At 41.2% G+C, this 19,195-nt stretch overlaps 1 protein-coding gene across 2 annotated transcripts in view; it reads right to left on the bottom strand.

The window, feature by feature from the left end:
* The window catches only part of COG3 (component of oligomeric golgi complex 3), a 53,833-nt gene that overhangs the window by 3,452 nt on the left and 31,186 nt on the right, over positions 1 to 19,195 (bottom strand). For both annotated transcript variants that reach the window (XM_019756980.2, XM_074329300.1), the window contains exons 17-22: positions 16,200 to 16,320; positions 13,473 to 13,561; positions 13,235 to 13,369; positions 8,241 to 8,316; positions 3,767 to 3,894; positions 2,841 to 2,939 (exon numbers count right to left, since the gene is read on the bottom strand). In XM_019756980.2, coding sequence (XP_019612539.2) covers positions 2,841 to 2,939; positions 3,767 to 3,894; positions 8,241 to 8,316; positions 13,235 to 13,369; positions 13,473 to 13,561; positions 16,200 to 16,320 — 648 coding nt within the window. The remainder of the gene's footprint in view (positions 1 to 2,840; positions 2,940 to 3,766; positions 3,895 to 8,240; positions 8,317 to 13,234; positions 13,370 to 13,472; positions 13,562 to 16,199; positions 16,321 to 19,195) is intronic.

Genomic DNA, 19,195 nt, shown 5'->3' on the forward strand with positions numbered 1-19,195 from the left:
ACCTGCTGGGAACGGGATTTCTAAAACAACAAATACATCCCAAGGCTGTGGTCCGAGGCCATAGTGTGGGCAGTCAGCGGGGTCTCCGGAACCAGAGAGCACACAGCTCTTCTTAAAACTGCAAGTGTTTATGGCCAAGATTAAACTGGGTTCTGTCTCGGCAGGAGATGGGCTTATGTGTACAAGCCCAAGATGAACACAGTGACTTCTGGTGGCAGAGCGGACAAAACTAGAGTAACCTGGGGAAACGGAACTCGTGCTCATGCAAACAGCGGCATGGTTCGAGCCCAATTCTGAAGCAGCCTCCCTGCTAGGTCACAGGACACAGAATCCATGTAATGCTGTAGCCATCAAGGATTTAAAACTTACTGAAAAGAAAACAAAAATGGATTTGTTCTCTTGAAAAAAAGAAAAAGAGAAAAGAAAATGGGTCACAAATATCAATTCCCAGGCAACTGAGAATGGGAGAGAAAGTGAGAGGGAGCCAGAGGGTCCCTCCGGGAACAATCCGTGGAATCTGAACACAACGTGTTTCATGCCCTGCAGCTCTTGGCCAAGTGACTCAACCAACTTTCAGGGCCACAGCTTTGTCATCGGTGAAACGGGGCAAATACAGGGGCTCAAGGGAAGACGAAACGAGGGGGTACACATCAAACACTTAGCACAGGCCTTGGCAGCAGGCTGCAGTAACATCAGCTATTACTATTATCTAGAAAATGGAACAGTTCTGAGAGGGTCAAGTCACAAAGAGGAGGATGGTCTCCACTGGTGTTTTCACACTGGAGGCTGCAACCCACTGGCTCCTCCATAGAACAGGCTGAGAAGCAGAGCGACTGAGTTGCTCATAATGTGGGCGGTCGTTTACTGGCACCCTCCTAAGTGACTCCTGACACACACAGACACACACTAATAACACTGTATCCTGCAGGCAGGAGGCAAGTGCGGGCTCAGGACCCCTGCGTGCCCTTGGAAAGCCCTGCACGCCACATTCCGGTCATGCATCTGACTATGACCGGAGCAAAACAGGAGACAACTCGGAAGCAGTGGAGTCTGGCTCCCCGGTATATGTCATCAGTTTGGCTCAAATAAACTCGTATAAAAATCCTCAAAAAAAAAAAAAGTCCGGCCACTTTGTCGAGTGGCTTCTCTCGGATCCGTAACCAGTGAGCTCAGCGCAGCCTCCTCCGCGTTCCCTTAGCGCCCCACTCTCCGGAGCACCCTGCTTCCTGTCTCACTCACACACGTGACGCAGGCAGAGGATGGCTTCCGTGAGCCATCGCATCCCACGTGTGCCCACTCAGCCTTCTTGCCTTTTCCACGCCTGAGCCCCACGCGCCCCACAAAGGCTCCACCCTCCAACCCTCCTGAGACTCCATTCCCCTCTCCACTCAAGGACGTTTCAGGGTCAATTTTCCCCCTCTTCGCTCTTCCCCATGAACACACGCATGTACACTTCCCCCATCTTTAAAAATAAAGAAGGTTAACGGCAATAATGAGTAAAAAGTTATCTGAGGTAGGGGAGGAAAGGCTGGGGGACTGCAAGGGAAGCAGGAGTTCTCCCTACTTACCTGTCCTGTACTTCTCACTTGGCAATCATGTAAGTATTTACATAATTAAAAAACAAAATCAAATAAAAATAGGGGGGAAAAAATCTCTAAATGCTGAAAACAAACCTAACTATGTATCAAGTTAGTAGTATAATCAACAGAATATCATTACTTCAAATGCCTTATAAAAAAGTATTTTAACTGTACAACCCTAGAACTGCAGACACATGTCTTTACAATACAACCCATGTAGCAATACAAAGACATAGATACAGCCACAAACAAGAATGGACTTCTGATGCCGGCTACAACAAGGCGCCTTGAAAACACTACGGCAGGAGAAAAAGCCAGTCATAAAAGGCCACGTACTAGGGCCACTTGATGAAACGTGTAGAACAGGCCAATCCCCAGGGACAAAAAGTAGATTAGAAGACGGGGATGGAGGGTCTGCTTATGGGGATGGGATTTCTTTTAGGGCAGGAAAATGTTCTGGAATTAGGTAGTGATGATAGTTGCACAACTCTGTGAATATACTAAACACCACTGAACTGTCCACCTTACAAGGGTGAATTTTACGGCATATGAATTACATCTCAATAAAAACATGACCCATTTCTCCTCCAGCTACCACCCGTCTTTTCTCTCTCCATGTAGAAAAACTCCTCAAAAGCCTCAGCCACACTGTCTGCCTCCAGTCTCTCTCACCCGTCTCCACCCATTCCAGTTAGGCTCTCAACCACCTGCCCAGTCTCCCCAAAGTTCTCTAGTGCTTACCATACACCAAACTCCTAACGTGTACGAAACTTAAAGTGTCCACAACACCAGCCTACTCCTGGTATATAACAGATGCTCAGTAAAAACTTTCTGACTGAATTGAATAAATCAAGGACAGTCAACACAGACTGAGCTCTACATTGTTTTTTAAACAGAGGGAGAAAGAAAACAAACACTTCTAACATCTATTCTAACCCCTAAAGTAACTTTCATTTTTTTCATTTGAAATATGGGCCTTTTATCATGCATATTGCAAACAAAATTATTCAGCAACCTAAATATCTTTCACAAACAGTTTATTTATCTTAAACACAACAACTTTCAATACCAGAAAGGATTAAAAAGCAGCTGAAAATTCTAAAACCATCACCAAAAATCTGAGGGAGCAATTCAACATTTGAAGCCTTGCTCACCAAATACTGTACAATTTTTAAAATTAAAACTAAAAACACAGCTACTCAGAGACCTTCCTCAAGTCAGAGGTTCTGAAAGTGACAAGGACCCGCGTACTAAGCTTACCTGCTCCACAGAAGGACAAGCAATGATCTGGACATCCTCAGGGCTGAACTCTTCCTTTAACAAGACATGGAACTTCTGGAAGACTTGCTGAATGTTATTCTTAGAAAGAAAAGAGGCATAATATTAAACGAGTTACTCAAAACATATGCAGTCGTCTTAACCATGAAGCACTAAAGATGGTAAATTGTAAGGACAGTTCCCAAAACGAGTGGCAGAAATGTATCTTTCATGGGATTACCAAAGACACACAATTTGTACTTAACATTCCACACGCTAGTAGCACCCAACTAAGACTCAGTAGGTTACATGTTCTGGAAAAATCTTCTGGAAAAACCAAACCCTAGCAAGGCCTGTGCCCCCAGAGAATAATAAGAGTCTTCAGCAGCAGTTTCTTACACAAAAGATAATAAAAGTTCCCAAACACATGAAATGTATTTTAAAAAGCAACCAACGCCTTGGATGAAAATGTGAGCTCAACACAGAGCTGGAAGTTACGAGTACTAAATTTGCTCTGACATTTAATCCCTTGGCGGCTGTTGCAAGCCATTTATTTCCACTACTCACCAGTAACACGGGTCCTAATTCCTGAAATGCTGCTCTCTCAAGTGCTGGGCTATATGCAGTGCGAGGGTCTGATTTGTTATTTATTAATTTACTAATTTCTACTTTTAGATAGAAATTACCTTAGTGCAAAGGTAACATGTAACATAAAGAACTGAAGACGAAGTGAGGGTAGGGGGGAAAAAGATATAATCAGACAGATGTAGGCTTTGCAAGCCTGTCAAGAATCACAGTGATTATTGGTCAACTTCACTAGAATAGTACACCAACGTTTTGAAATGTCTGCAGGAAGAGGAAAATGGCAGACAACGCAAGAACACTTGAAGCGACTGGCCAACATTCAAATAAATTATCACGATACTCACCCTAACAGGTTTAAACAAGATGAACTCGGTATCTTTATTGGAGAGATACAATGACATACTTCTCAATGTCAGAGGCAGCTTTGATTTTATTGTCTTGTAGACACTTGCCACAAGGTCACCGACCTTTGCTGGAAAGAAATTAACCTCATGAGTGTCACAGAGAAAAAGAGAAGAAACATTTCCATTTTCATTCAGAGGGGAATACAGGGAGAGAAAAATATCAAAGAATCTTTATTTCCCCAAAGAACTTCTTTCACTTTTCTTGTTTATTTACCAAGTTTAATTTACAAGCCCTATAAACATTAAGTATCTACTAAACACAAAATTCTAATCCCCAGGGTTATGGCAGCAAAAAGAACTCTCCCGGCATGCTTCGGGACATTCAGAGGGGCATCTGGAGATAAGAGCTAAGGTAAACTAAACAAGGAGCTGCCTCATTTGCAGAGCTGACTCAGAGTGAGAGTTGCTCTCAGCCTCGCAAGATCATTCAGAAAATATCTGCAGATATTTAATGGGAATTAAAAATTCATCTGTTACATTCTTACAGTGTATTATCAGAAAGGGAACAGAATTCCAGAAAATTGTAACTGAAATAATTATGTAGCCTAGCTACATTGTCTGAAAAGAAGTTAAAATGGAAGAGTAGTAATATGTATGAAGTACTTAAAAGAGGTAATTACCTAGAAAGTTACAAAGGAAAAGACTGATTAGTAATTTCAAAGATACTCAACCCCACTCATAATTAAAGAAATGCGTATTAAAACTGAAATTTTCATATTGGTAAAAATTACGGGGGCAGCCGGTTAGCTCAGTTGGTTAGAGCGCAGTGCTCTTAACAGCAAACTTGCTGGTTTGATCCCCACATGGGCCACTGTGAGCTGCGCCCTCCACAACTAGATTGAAACAACTACTTGACTTGGAGCTGATGGGTCCTGGAAAAACACACTTAAAATAGATAAAAGTTAAAAAAAAAAATGACGAAGACTGTGAATACAGGTTGGCAGAGGTGTTGGAGAGCAGGCACCCTCACCCACTGCTGACGGGAGTATCAGCTGGTTCGGCCGCTTTGGATGGGGACCAGGCAAAGCCCAGCAAAACTGAAAATACACATACTCGTTCACTTAACATTTCTACTGCTAGAAATTTACTTCAGATATACTCACAACATACCAAATGTATGTGTACAAGGATGTTTATTAAAGAGTGTGGAAAAACAAAACAACTAAAAATAATTTAAATACCACTAATAAAATTATGAAAGAAACTGTGCTATACTGATGTACTTTACGTACCCAGTAAACAGAAAGCGTGGAGCTGGACAGGCTGATACAGAAAGGGCTCCAAAATACAGAATAAGTTAAAAAAAAGCGAGGGATACGGTATCATCTTATTTGTGCAACACGTTTTAAGTCCGTACATACATAAATAATTTGGGGAAAGAAGCCATTAGTGGTGGTTACCCTTGAGAGATCAGTCTGGACGCAGAGAATAGAATTACTTTTCATTTTACATCACAATTCAAATTCTATACCATGTTAAAAACCATTTTGTAATTGAGGAGGGTTCTGTACAGCAGGGTTAAGAAAGTGTCAATGCTGTGAAGAAGAAAGAACAAATAATCCAGGAATCGCCCTTTTCCATAAGGAAGATGACGGCTCCTTTAAGACAGTTCATTGCGCAGGCTCTGGTTCTATCACCACTGACACACTGAGACACTAGTCAGAGCCCCCCGAGCACCAAAAGGTATGTGCGGAGCCTCGTAAATAAAGTACAGTCGTGCTCCCTTATCTACGGTTTCACTTCCCATGGTTTCAGCTACCCTCAGTCAACCATGGTTCAAAACTATCACATGGAAATTTCCAGAAAGAAATAATTCATAAGTTTTAAACTGCGCACCGTCCAGAGTATTGTGATGAAATCTCGCCACCCCTCTCTGCCCCGCCTGGGACGTGATCACCCCTTTGCCCAGCGTCTCCAGGCTGTGTAGGCTCCCTGCCCATTTTTCACTTGGCGGCTGTCTGTTATCAGATTGGCTGTCGGGTAATGCAGTGCTTGTGCTCAAGTCGCCCTGGTTTTAACATAACATGGCCCCAAAGTGCAGGAGCGTGGCGCTGGCAATTCAGACTTGCATCAGAGAAGCTGTGAAGTGCATGGATGCACAGGAAACAGCATAGTATGTGTAGGGCTCAGTACCACCCTCGGTTTCAGGCATCCACTGGGGGTCCTGGACAGTATCCCCTGTGGATAACTGGGGTGACTGTATCGCCAATTCCTAAAAAGATGTGTTTCCCAGAGTAAATTAACAAAATGGTATCCTAATTTATAACTCGATCTCCTATGAGTTTATCATGAAATGACCCCCGGGAACCTGATCAAGTCTGCATGCAACAGTAACCCTGGGTTTCTAGAGGCCCGAGACAAGGCCCTCAGCTCTTTCTGATTTGGGGGTCGGAGGCCCCCAAATCTCTCTTTGACATGTATGTATGGACTTCCTGTATGACAGATCAAGAAACAGCAACTCCACAGCTGTGTGTGGCTAAATGGGGCAGAAGAAACGACGACGTAAACGGAAGTGCCTTGGCTGGATTCACCAAGACCTCCTCACTCAGAAACAACAGGGGTCAAATGACAAAACAGCAGGCCCTGTTTCAACCGGGCTTGTCAGTTTCTTTCCATCTTCACTACTGACAATTCTAGTAATGCTGAGAGCACAATACACCCAACACACGGGGTTCTATCAGGGCTCCACTTGAGAAAATGACAGCCCCCACTGTGAGTGAACAGGGACCTTCCCATGGGCCTGTGCATGAAGCCCCTGGGCTTGGCGGTGCTTATATGCCTCTGCCTATTTACTGTTTCCACCTAGTTTAAGAAAGATTACACCCAAGAGTTTCATTTACATAAACATTCAAAATAAAATCAGTTCCTATTTCTAAACAGGCTCTGTAAGTGGCCGAAACTTTGAGTCCAAGTCCCAGTGAATCCAAAGATGATCAGAATTCTTTCTAGAACGTACTGAATTATGGACCAACAAGGCTGCTCCTGCCTGTGGGGTGAGGGGTGGTCAGAAGGTGGTCACCACCAGGCCCACCATGGTTAGAATTTCCAGTGTTGTCAGTAAAAGAATCCGGTTTTCTTTCTTCTGACAGAACATACTACAGCCATCAAGTATGCTCTCTGTCCTCTCTGTCCTTTAGCAGGAGGGCAAAGACTTCAATCTCACATGCAATAAAAAGGTCAAAAAGAATAAAGACGTCCTAACACTCACTGTCTCCCTCACACAGTACTCAAAAGGCCTAAAGCATGTCACAAACTATATTTTCAATAAAGCAAATCAATGCAAACCTACACTGACATCAACACAGTTCACATGACAAATTTTTGAAATAAAATCCTGCCTTCCTTTCAAATACAACTGCTAATTCTCTACATTACAAATCTTCCTAAGAGATACATAGCTAGTCTTTCAACTTCTTAGTTCTAGTTCAACTTCAAATTAACCTGAGGCATTAAATAATAATAACTGAAAATTTTAGAATGGCCTCAATTCTTTTTCCCAAAAGAAATAAATACCTGACAGACATAATCATCTCGCATATAGAAAACCAATCATATTAAAAACCTACTGTCAGAGTACATGCCCGTAGACAGTCAATTCTTTGTGGACGCTAACACAGAATCACTCTCTGGATCTCTCACTCTGAGGAAAAAGCTTCCCTACTGACTTGGACACAGCTCACCCAAGATGAACAGTTTTCATCTTGCCATTTTAGTTTCAAAGGGTCTCTATCATAATATGGACCAGGGAATGGCCAGAAATACCAATCTAAAAACATTGTTTATTCTGGTTTCATGTCACAAAATGTACCAAAAATACCCCACAAAGTTAGTCAAGAAAAAAAAAAAAACCTTTCGGTACAAAAAGAAACTTACATTTAGGAAAGAATAAGACTGGGAATATCTCAAACATACCTGCCAATCAGAGAATGGTATGGCCTGCTGACTCCTAACTGACACCTGGATTTTTTTAATTGTTTTCAAACACTCTAAAATGTTAAACAGACCGTGTAACTTGCATAAAATGTGGAACAAAATAATGTCCAACATTTCTTCATATAATGCTTGAAAATACTTGCATTCTCTCCCTAACTTCATACTATCAAATACAGTATTTTCATCAAAGCTGTAACACAATGAAAAGTGAACGTACAGACCAACAGACTCAGTGTTTCCATCTAAACCACGTTTGATTTCTAACTGTGTGTGTGTGTGTGTGTGTGTGTGTGTGTGTGTGTAGGTGTGTACACACTTTTGGTGAGTTAAGACCTGTAAGCTCCAAACTGCATTTTGTACTAACCCAAACCACTGTAAGAGGAGGAAACCAACTCTAAGCCCTCAGAGCAAGGACTATAGAAATGCAAATTAATCAATATCCTAAAACGAAAAATGCCTAACAGTAAAGTATGAATGATACCTGGCTGCGCCCACGGCTGCTGTGACAGGGTGTACTTGGGTCCTCCCTGACTGGCCATTGTTTTTAATGCTGAAACCTAGTAGAGAAAAACAGAAAAAAATTTCATTTCATTCATGACAAATTACACTAGTACTTCTCTCAAAGGATACATGCCACCATTTGAACCTATTAAAACATAACGATAATCAAATGTGCAACCCTAAAAGAAAATGCATCATTCCAAAACCTCTTTTGTGATTCCAAGGCAAAAAACCATACCAATGGTCGTGCAAAAAAACAAAAAACAAAAAAACAAAAACAAAACAAACCACACCAATGACAGCAGGCATCCTGCCTGCAACATTTGGGGATGTAGGGACACCAAAATGAGGACCTAGAGAAAAGTCAGTCAACACCAAACAGAACTCTCTTTAAGAGGACGGTTATGTTAACATTAAATTATTGTATGTTATTAGAAAAATGTCAGCAGCCGGACAAAAGCTCCTTTATACCTAGAGGATCCTTTCGGTACATCACAGGCAGACAGAATGTTATTTAAATAAAACCAGGACTTTCAAAAAGCACCAAGAGGCACAGTGGACCCCGTGCTGCATGTACCCGGGGATGCCCACCTCCCAATCATCTTTTTATTCCTCAGCTTCAGCACAGAGAACAAAACCAAGAAAGCACAGCGAGGTTCTCAGACAAGACGTTCTTAAGGGGGCCAATTACAGTGCAGCCAAGGCGTAGCTGGGAAGGGTGAAGGACAGAAACTGCATAAACATTTCTTAAAAACAAACAGGTGCCAAAGATCCAGGCCAGGCCAGGACCTTGGCCTCACCCGAAAGCCCATTAGAAAAATTTGAGCACCAACTCTTTAGATTTCTCATAAAGAAGGACACACAAATATGGCTTAAAACAAACTCTTAAGTAATGTTGGTCTGGTCGTGGGTATTCTAGAAAGAGCACAGCATTTTGAGTGAGGAAAGCTGAGCTCTAGACACCCCCTGCGTCTCCTGACGGAAATGGTGGCAGGTCACTGAGTTTTTAGCACTGCTCCCAAATATTTTCCAACATAAATATATAGAGATACTAATGTGTCTACACTTACAAAATAGGAACATGGTGCTCTGAAAACTGCTTTCCCCACTCAAATGGGAATTCTGGACATTTTTCTGTATCCAACAGTTATGTTTCGATAGTAATGGCTGCCTATTACTCCACTGGTAATTCCAGAATTTAACCAATTTCATAATGACATACACTTAGGCTGTACATAATTATCTGTGTATTGAAAACAAATACAAACCTGCGTATCCATCTCTATTTACTACCTAGATAATATACTTGGAGTTAAACCTCAGGAGCATTTTCTTCACACATCTTCCCATTAGCCCATCTTTTTTTAAAACCCTATAGGATGAACACAGGCCCACCTGTCTCATAATGACAGTGCTGGAGACATCTTAATTTCACGTGTTTCCTATCTTGATTTCCCATTAGGTTCTTACTCCTTGAGAACAGAAATTAAATTTATAGGTCAAATTCTATTAAACGTACCTCATCAAGAAAAAATTTTTTCATTTATAGTGTTGCTGAGGAAATTAATAACACTTCAGAGGAAATACTAAGAATAAACTTGCAATACTTTAGTAAATTGCTTGAAAGAAAATGAATATTGCTAAGTAGAAACCTGAGTTTTTTGCATAAAGTGGTCCCACCAGGGGAAACTTTTAGCTTAGCTATAAGTTTTGACTTAGCTATAAACTTGAAATTGTACTTCCTATAACATGCTGTCATTCAGATTTTTTGCTAAAGCAAACTCGACACTTAGAATCTGCAGCTTATAGTTACAAAGCACTTTTATGTATGTGACCTTGTTTGGGTCCTCATAATAACTTAAGAAACGGGGAGGGATGCAGCAGCTGGCTGCACTGTAGAGAGTAGAAAATTGAGGCTTGGAGAAAGTCAGTGACTCGCCTGCCATTTCAGTCAGGAGGTGCGGAGGGGGCCTAGAGCTCAGCTTTCCTCACCCGAAATGCTATACTCTTTCTAGAACACCCAGGGCCAATCCAAGTTGTACTTCGGAGCTTGTTTTAAGCAATATTCGGTACAATGAAATTCCAGAACAATTAAAAATGTGTATCAACAGTTTCTGAGTTTGATAGACAATATCTGACCTAAATGTTTTCCTACGAACCTCCACCCCCAACACTTAGAACAGTATTTCCATTCCCTAGGGCCATTCAAATACTTGGAGAAAAGGTTATTCTCCAAGGAGCAGGAAATAAGGCAATAGAGCATGCATGTTCTTCTAGGGCTTTTTACTTTTCTCACGAAATTTCATGAATTATACCAAAAAATCAGGATGTTTACACTAGACCATTAAGATGTTGTAGAAATGCTTATCTCATGTATCCTAAGTCACTATGTAAAACTTGATGTTCTCAATCTGGGAAGTGAAGTTGTTTTCCTTACTCCAGGTCCCAGGGATGTAATGGGAATTAATGAAAAGGAAGCATTTCAACATGAAGAGGCCAAGGAAGGAGCTACTAAAACAAAAAAGCCAACTTAGAGGAAAAGACAGGGGTAGGGGATCAGACATCAGAATCAAACCTTGAGCCTTTAGGCTCAAAAACGAGTCTTCTGACAACCTCAGAATGCCCCCTACTCGCTCCCCCAGATTGCTGCATTATGCAAACCCAGATGTGTTTATAAAATCAGTCCACACTTAGAAGCAAGCTGAGGACATTTGGTTGACGAGACCTACATCCAAACTGTAAATACAGGACCGACAAGCAAACAGCCAAATGAAAGGTGAAATACTGTTTCCTTTGTGTACCTGTGGGTGCTGTTTTTCTTACAATCATTTATCCAGGTGCCAGCACTGGCTGCCCTATAAAATGCCAACTACAATAAAAGAGCCAAAGATTCTGCACTTACCTTTAAAAAAAAATCATTTCAAAGTTTTTAAATCCGTCTGTCTCTGCTAGCCAAAACAACAGTAACAGTCACCAGGAAAAGGTGAAAATGTTTGGCCCACAGATTCTAAGAAGCCGTGTCTGAAATGATCGCTATACCCATGTGAACTCGTGCTTCCATGACACGTCTGTGCAGGGGTGTGCACGTGCGTGGGGGGGGTGTATCTTTACCTCTGACTCACTCTATGCCCAACAGGACAGGGAAGGCACCTGAATTTGGAATAAGATAACATAAAAGGGATGCTCAGTTCTCTACTAAATATTGTGACTGGAAACTCAGCGAGGACCAGTGAGGGCCCGGGGTTGATAAGGACAAATGAGGCGACTGTGAATGATGTGAGCAAGGGGCCCGCAGACTGAGAAAGGGGGGTTGGCTTCTCAGTGCCCCTCAGGGGAGGGCCTGCCCCCTCCAGTCCACAGCAAGGGGAGTAAAAAAAGATGCTGGGACAGCCGCTCAGAGGTCCCCACTAAGTCACGCACATGTCCCTGGAGAACCAGTATGAAACTCACACGTGGAATACGTCTTTTCTATATAAACCTCTAATTTTAAAAACAGTGTTTGCAGTGTCCAGAGTCTTGCAAAATGTACAACTGCACAGCGGGAACAGGTTTATCAAACTTCTACTAAGGTCAGCTCGAACACTGTATCAGCAACTGTTCATTCTCTTGATTTCAGAGAAACTGTGCTTTTCTTACAAAAACAAAAACCCTCTGATCCTAGATTTCATTATAATCAACTTGCTTCTATAGGAAGTTTCACTCTTCTGATGACTGCAAAATATTCACCTGTAGCATTTCCCACCAGTGCTAATGTGGGTGCTCTCCCCAAAACACACACTCTGATCTATAAGCTGGTTTCCATGAGGATGATCTCAGTAAAAAGTATGAAAACTTATCTGTAAACTACAAAGTATCAATACTTGTACCACTTTTTAAAATGAATACCTGGATGAAAACATTTCTACCACCACCCTCTTTTTTAATTTATGTAGTTGGAGAAAAAACACACACACATACTCCAAATACTTGACAGACGAGGACTAAACTCCACTAAAAAATTAGTATATGCCAATGATAAACAAGAGTAGTCTGACTAGTTTAACATTTCTATTTGCTTTTTGGGTTATTTATTATTTTTTTAAAACTAGCATGGTCTGTTTTTATCACAGGTTTCAGGCAAGTGAGTGTCGGTGGACCCAGCAGCAGTCACCGATGAACAGTTTGCTTAGCTGTGCCCTGGCCATTTCGTACATACATCTTATCTCCCCAGTTAAGACTTAGAGAAGTAAATTTAAGAGAAAGGGCTGTGATATTTTTATTCTTTTTAGATGTCTTCTAATACAAATCTGGACAAGCAGTAGAGGCTAATAAAGTCAATTTCAAGAGTTTTTAAACATCTTTAGGAGAAAAATTCTTAGTAACAAAACTTAAATTTTTTTTCTTAATGATTAGGTTGAAACAGGAAAGTTCAAACAGCCATGATCTAAGGTTTTTATTGCTGACATTAACCAGCTGATGGATCTTAGCGAGGAGACAGAGACAGATGATTATAAACCCATATATATACCTGGTAATTAACAATGCAATGATGTAAAACCTTCAATTCTCAATTATCCATGCAAAATGGAAGGGAGCAACAGCATGGAAAACAAAGAGGGCAATAATTCCCCCAGTTAAGAACCAGGAAACCCTGACAGGCAGGACTGCCGCTGCCGCGAGGTCCTAAGCCAGGAAAAGGGAGTCGCCAGCCACGTGCAGCTCCCCTCCAGGAGGATAAACAGGACACAGCTAACCAGAGATCTGCTGTAAACAGCTTTACAATATTAGCACGCTTTCACTTAAAAACCAAACACTCTACAAGCAGTTTTTATCTAAAAGTCCAACATAAAAAGCTTCCATAGCAAGAAACACGGTGATTTCCTGGACAGAATCACTAAGCCTTGGGCTTACTATCGCCTTCTGCCCGAGTTTTCACAAGAGAAATGCAGGGTCGAGTTGAAAGTCGCTTTACAGAAACTGCAGCCAGGCCCATACCTTCGTCATGAACTCCTCCAGCTGCTCGACGAACTGCTTGGTCTGCTGCTGAATGAACTGCTCGCAGGCCGACTTCAGGTGATGGTCTACGTCTTTTTTAGAGTCGAGGTAATGTTCTCTTATCTCAGGAGTCCCCTTAAAAAGAAATGACACGTTCCTCCTGCGTTTACGTGCCGCGACACTACCAGGCGTGCAGGACGCCACTTCTCCCCCACCCGTCAGACAGACTCCCTCTCACCTCCAGCAAGAACTCTATCAAGGCATTGTTGCTATTCAGCCGAAAAAATCTTGGAACAGTCATGGGATTCAGGATTTTAAATGCTGCATCTGCGAAACAAAATCACTCATCCTGTGAACATGTGGTTTCCACAGAAAAGCTGAGTTACTATTCCAGTGTATTAACGTACTCTAGCTCTGGTATCACAAAGCAGGGGGGGCTCATTTTCACCAACTCCCCTCCAGGATGAGGGTGAGGTTCGTGCCAACCATGGCTACAGTACCCACATCCAGTTATTTTCTAGAAGTCCGACCTGCGAAATGACTGTTTGACTTAATTATTCATTTATAGAAAATAAGAAAAATGATAAATGATTGCTATAAAGTATGTTAGCTACATTTAATCAAAATCTTTTTAAAAAAATGAAAAATGGTAACTGATACCTTAAAATTTCACCGCTTACTTTTATGATGCTAAATAGGTTTTTAAAAAATATATTCATATACTTACCCAGCTTCTTTTGTTAGGATCCTGGCTGGCACAGAAATTTATTCATTTGAAGCAGAGTAAATAAACTAATGTGTCAGCCAGAAAGAAAACACCAAAAGGACATATTCACCCCTTAACCTCCAGACTAACTAGAATCTATGCAAAGTATTAACTGAGGTCTCATTGATGTTCAAATGCAATAAGATATAACATTAGTCGTGAGAGGTTAGAGGCTTAAAAGACAGTAAGTATTATTAAGTGATAGTCAGAAAAGACCATTTCCTTGCTTTGCTTTGCCAGACCGGAGAAAGCAAAGCGTGAAATGCTTCCAACCCTGTTTTACCACAATAGTTCTTACTGCCCTGACCCCGATTTTACTGCAAAAGAACCTCTATCAGATTCAGTGAGCAGAGGAAAGCTTTAGTAAATAGCTCTGTTTCTGCAAAATACCTGAGAGAGGGCCTGCAAAAAATAATAAATCACCTAGGGTAGAACTGAATAAGCTCCATGATGTTTTAGGGCAAACATACTTTAAACCAATACTTGCCAAATTATAGGGTATTGCATTTTTTCACAACTCAGTGGATCTAAACTGGAACCCAGCAGCAACAAATTACGAATTTTTAAAACATGAAAGAGATCAGCTTTGCTTTATCCCATCACTTGAATAAAGTAAGGACTACAGTGCCTGGTGTTCTTCAAGGTTAAGAGAGCTTCCCGCACCTCACACTGAAAGGAAAGAAGGAAATCAACTCGAATGGCTGAGAGATGGAAGCCTCTGATGACAATAAGCTCTAAAAAAATTATGCATTCCCTGAGGGCAAAAACCAGGAGATCTGGCTGCTGTTTAAAAAAGAAAATCACAAAGCTTATGAAGAACACACAGGCTTACAATCCAAATTCCAACAGAACCAAACGGTGTTCTCTGTAGGAGAAAAGGAGAGCGCGTGAGGAAAGGAAAAGGAGAGACCTGTTCTATAACTCAGGATGAGTCCCCTGGCGCTCAGGTAAGCAGCCGCTGTTCCTCAGGAGGCTCAGTGACAGGCTGTGTTAGGGAACTAGCAACCTGCAACCTTGGAAATCCTGGTTTTGGAGTTCCACTGAACCACAAAACACAGAAAATAATTTGAGTGACTACGACTTTTCTCAATTCCCCTAACACATGAGAGAAATTCGCTGATTACATAAATGAATGGCTCAAGTCTTTGGAGATTCTCTTGAAAATGGTTAAGAAAAGAGAGTTGAGGTAAATTTGTAAGTAATTAAGGGAAATGAGAGCTATCTTTGGTGTACCCTTCACCGCTTAAGATCAAAGCCTTAGAAAGTAACTACAGGGGTACCTCGGTTTTCGAACGTCTCCACTGACGAACGTTTTGGTTTATGAACGCCGTACACCCGGAAGTAAATGCTTCGGTTTCGAACACATCAGGCGGCTTTCACTGTGCAAGATCCTGAGGCCTAGCTGGTGGCTGTTTTCGAACGGATTACGTTTGAAAGCTGAGGTACCACTGTACTTTGACCTTTTAGAAATCATCGCTTGTTAATTCAGTCATTAGGCTGGAGGAAGCACCTTTCCCAAGACGAGCCATGTCCACTACCAACTCCAAGGCCCTAGCTCCATGATTACTGAACCAGCTGATTCGACAATAATAACCACTTACACTTATATAAGCACCTGAGGCTTACGAAGCACCTTAACATACATCGTCATTCTCAACGATCTCGCCTGAGCCTGACCACCTGGGGAAGGTATCACGACACACTGATTGCCCGCACTTTACCTGGGCACACAAGCGAGAACACCCATCCAAGACCACACAGAGCCAGGAAATGACGGGCCAGAAACAGAACCGGACTCTTTCAGACTCCGGTTACATATTCCCCCCCTTTTACCCAGCTGGCTCCTGAACTTTCATGAACTGAGCAACTCAACTCAATGTTTAAAATCATCCCAATGAGCTGACATTGTAAGTAGCTGTTAATTTTTCCTTGTGCGCTGGTTATGGTAACACGAGGGGGAGTCTAAGAGAGGGAAGGCTGTATGACAGACTGGATGCTCGGAACAGCTCCCCTCAGAGAAACTCGAAAGGCAGATGTGATTAGCATGTGGGCGGTTCCGCGTGGCATGAACAAGGAACATGCTCAGGAGGCAAGGCATGCAACACAATTGCAGATGAACATAAAATAAACCCATAGTCTGTGCTGACACATTTGGGCAGGTGGGACACCTCCAACTGTGCAGCCCGGACAACAAAGTACCTCTAGTTCTCTTGAGGTCCAGGGAAATTTCCTTAATGGTGAATTCAGTGTGAAACGGAGCGATTTGTTCACGAAGAATCAAAAGATGCTTTATTAAGAAAAGCTGTCCATCAATCTGAGTCTAAATTGTAAGACAGAAAAATGGCCATTATCACAGATTAAATAAAAATGAGCACATAAAACACACACATTATTAATCCACATTAAGTTTATGGTGCTTGACCTAACTTTTTGACTCTTAACCTACCTTTATGGCACCAACACTTCTTAACTGTGCAATGAACTCCCCATATTATCCAGTTTAGAACTATCTGGAAAAACCTTGCTTCAGACTCTTACTAACACTGTCACTGGCTCTACTTAGTAAATCCAAGACAGTAAATCAGAAAAATGGTTGTAAACACAGGAAGAGAAGTCAAATCTGTTTAACTTCATGCAACAGAAGTGTAGCCAGACAGCAGCACAGAGCCGGCAGTAAAAGAAAAGCTCTGAATCTGAGCAGGATTCTGACTCTCCTCTCTAGTTTCCCTTCAGTAATGTGGTTTTCACTATTTGGTCAAAGTGATTTCAAAATCCAGAGTATCAGAAATACTCGTATTTAGGCAAAGGTACAAAAGGAGCCCCGAATGGATGATGAGTCGGGGTTACCATTTTGGGTCATCCAGCCGGCAACAGAGCCCTGACGCCCACCGCCCTGACAGTCTGCATTTCCTTCTGCCCTCTCTTTACCCATCCACAAGTCTTGTGATTCAAGCTTAGTTCTGCTGGCTCTGACCCAATCCCCAAATAGTGAAGAACCAGAGTGCTCGTTTCAGAAGAGAGTCTGTGTATCAACAGAGCAAGGCTGCATTTACTCCTTCCTGCTGCTACGCCAGATAGAACTCGACCTGGAAAATATTTCTAATGAAATTATACTACATTAGGGAAAGAATAAAGGGGCTATGGAAAAATGACTCCTCTCTGGTCTCTCTCCCCCCCAGCTTCTAAATAAACCCACAATCAACATGTAAGTGTGACTTAGTTGATGGAAATCACTTTGCACTCTGGAACACAGCATTAGATTAGTAGGAAATGCTACCTATTTTGTATATTTGCTCTATTTTTTAAAGAACTAGCAACTTCAATGGGCAAAAATAGTATAATATAGGTTTAATCGACTTTATTAAAGCTGTTGTGATCCAGGAAATAGTATCATGTTAGTTTACTGATATACTAGATAATTTACTTATTTATTTATTTTTATATACTGCAATTTTATTTCAATCACACAAACGAGTTAGCATGTAGGAAATTTAAATGAAACAGTACAACAAAAATAGCAGAGAACCGAAAACTCTCAACAAGGAAGTCCACCTAAAGCATGAGAATTCAACATTCATTAGTTTCACCTTCAGTTTGTTTTGTTTTGTTTTAAGGACCGGGGATCGAACCGGCGACCTTGGTGTTATTAGCACCCTGCTCTAACCAACTGAGCAAACCGGCTACCACTCATCTTCAGTTTTGATTGACACTTGATGCTTGCAAATTTCAAAACAAATTTTGAAATCAGGATGACTCTTCTGACGAGAGGTCAGCACCAGTACTAGGCTTCGTGCATCCAGTTGGTTTGTAACTGACCTGCTGGCCATTTACATAGTGTATAGTACAGATTTGTCACAGGTCACATCACAGTGTTGAGGAAAGAAGGACTTTCCTGGAATTAGAAAGGGTCCCCTAAACTGCTTAAGATATCCAGTGTTACAAGAGCACGAAAACCATCAGAATAATATCATTGCAACATAGTTTTGCTAAGGAAAATAATGCAGGCTTCTGTTTACCAATTTGATTACTGAAATCTCTAACAATGACAAAACTGTCACGTAAGGCAGTATTAGGTTGGTGCAAAAGTAACTGTGATTTTTGCAATCATTTTTAACCTTTTAAACTGCAATTACTTTTGCGCCAACCTAATAAATGTGTACAGTAATTCAACCAAGCTTCCCACATTTAGTAATCTGGGATAACACAAAATGATGGAAAATGTAACACGATTCAACACTGGTTCTTTTGTCATTTGACACAGACATCATGTTAATATTAAACCAAGGCACGAAAACCTCTAGTGCATAAACCAGTTTTTTTTTAAAAGCTGGCATTTTATTGTAGTCTGTCTTACTTTGGATCACTTGTACCCAGAGTACTCTATCCTACTATAGACTAACTTAACCAACAAAATAAAAAAGTTATTTCTGAGCAGATTTATAGGGGACATAAATGTTCATATCAGCAAAGTAGTCACATAACCGAAAGTACAATAATAAAGATGAAAATGCCTCCTATTTCTTTTAAAAAACAGCACTTTATAAGCTTGTTGCATCTTTAATACCTTTACTACTTTGCATGACGATGAACAGTTTATAGAAAAAAAGAACTGTATGCTTCTGAATTATGATAGCTCATCCATCACATATTAATCTAAAAATGAAGTTTCTACAGAAACAGGAACTATTTTAACAAGGAAAAAAAACTCCCTCATCCAAACCTCTCTGAAGTGATAACGGCTGCAAAGGTACAGCGTTTAGAAAACTAAGATATCAATAGCCCTGTCTTTATGAATCGAGATGTAAACCCAGAAAACAGATGAAAATGGATTATCTCTTCAAAAACTTCTGAAAATCAAAGGTTTCAAAGCAAACATGGCACATTAACAAATATGGCACACCAAGCATAAATCAAGATGGAGAACTTGGAGAATTTCTGATTTCCTGAATTTTCAAAAAAAAAAAAAAAAATCTATCATTGCAACATATAGGATTTCTCCCCCAGTTTAATCTTACAAATTTCAAAGGGAATGGATTACATATACACGCATGTGCTTGCATAAATATGCCTGCACACACACAGTGGTATTAAGTAGAGTATCTAATTCCTTGTTCCCACCACCTAAGTCTCTATTTACTAAAACTCCTTGCAGAACTCACCTTACCTAACGCTTTCTGTGACCTTCACTGCTGCCA

The sequence above is a fragment of the Rhinolophus sinicus genome, linkage group LG04, assembly GCF_036562045.2.
Source record: "Rhinolophus sinicus isolate RSC01 linkage group LG04, ASM3656204v1, whole genome shotgun sequence".
NCBI lineage: Eukaryota > Metazoa > Chordata > Mammalia > Chiroptera > Rhinolophidae > Rhinolophus > Rhinolophus sinicus.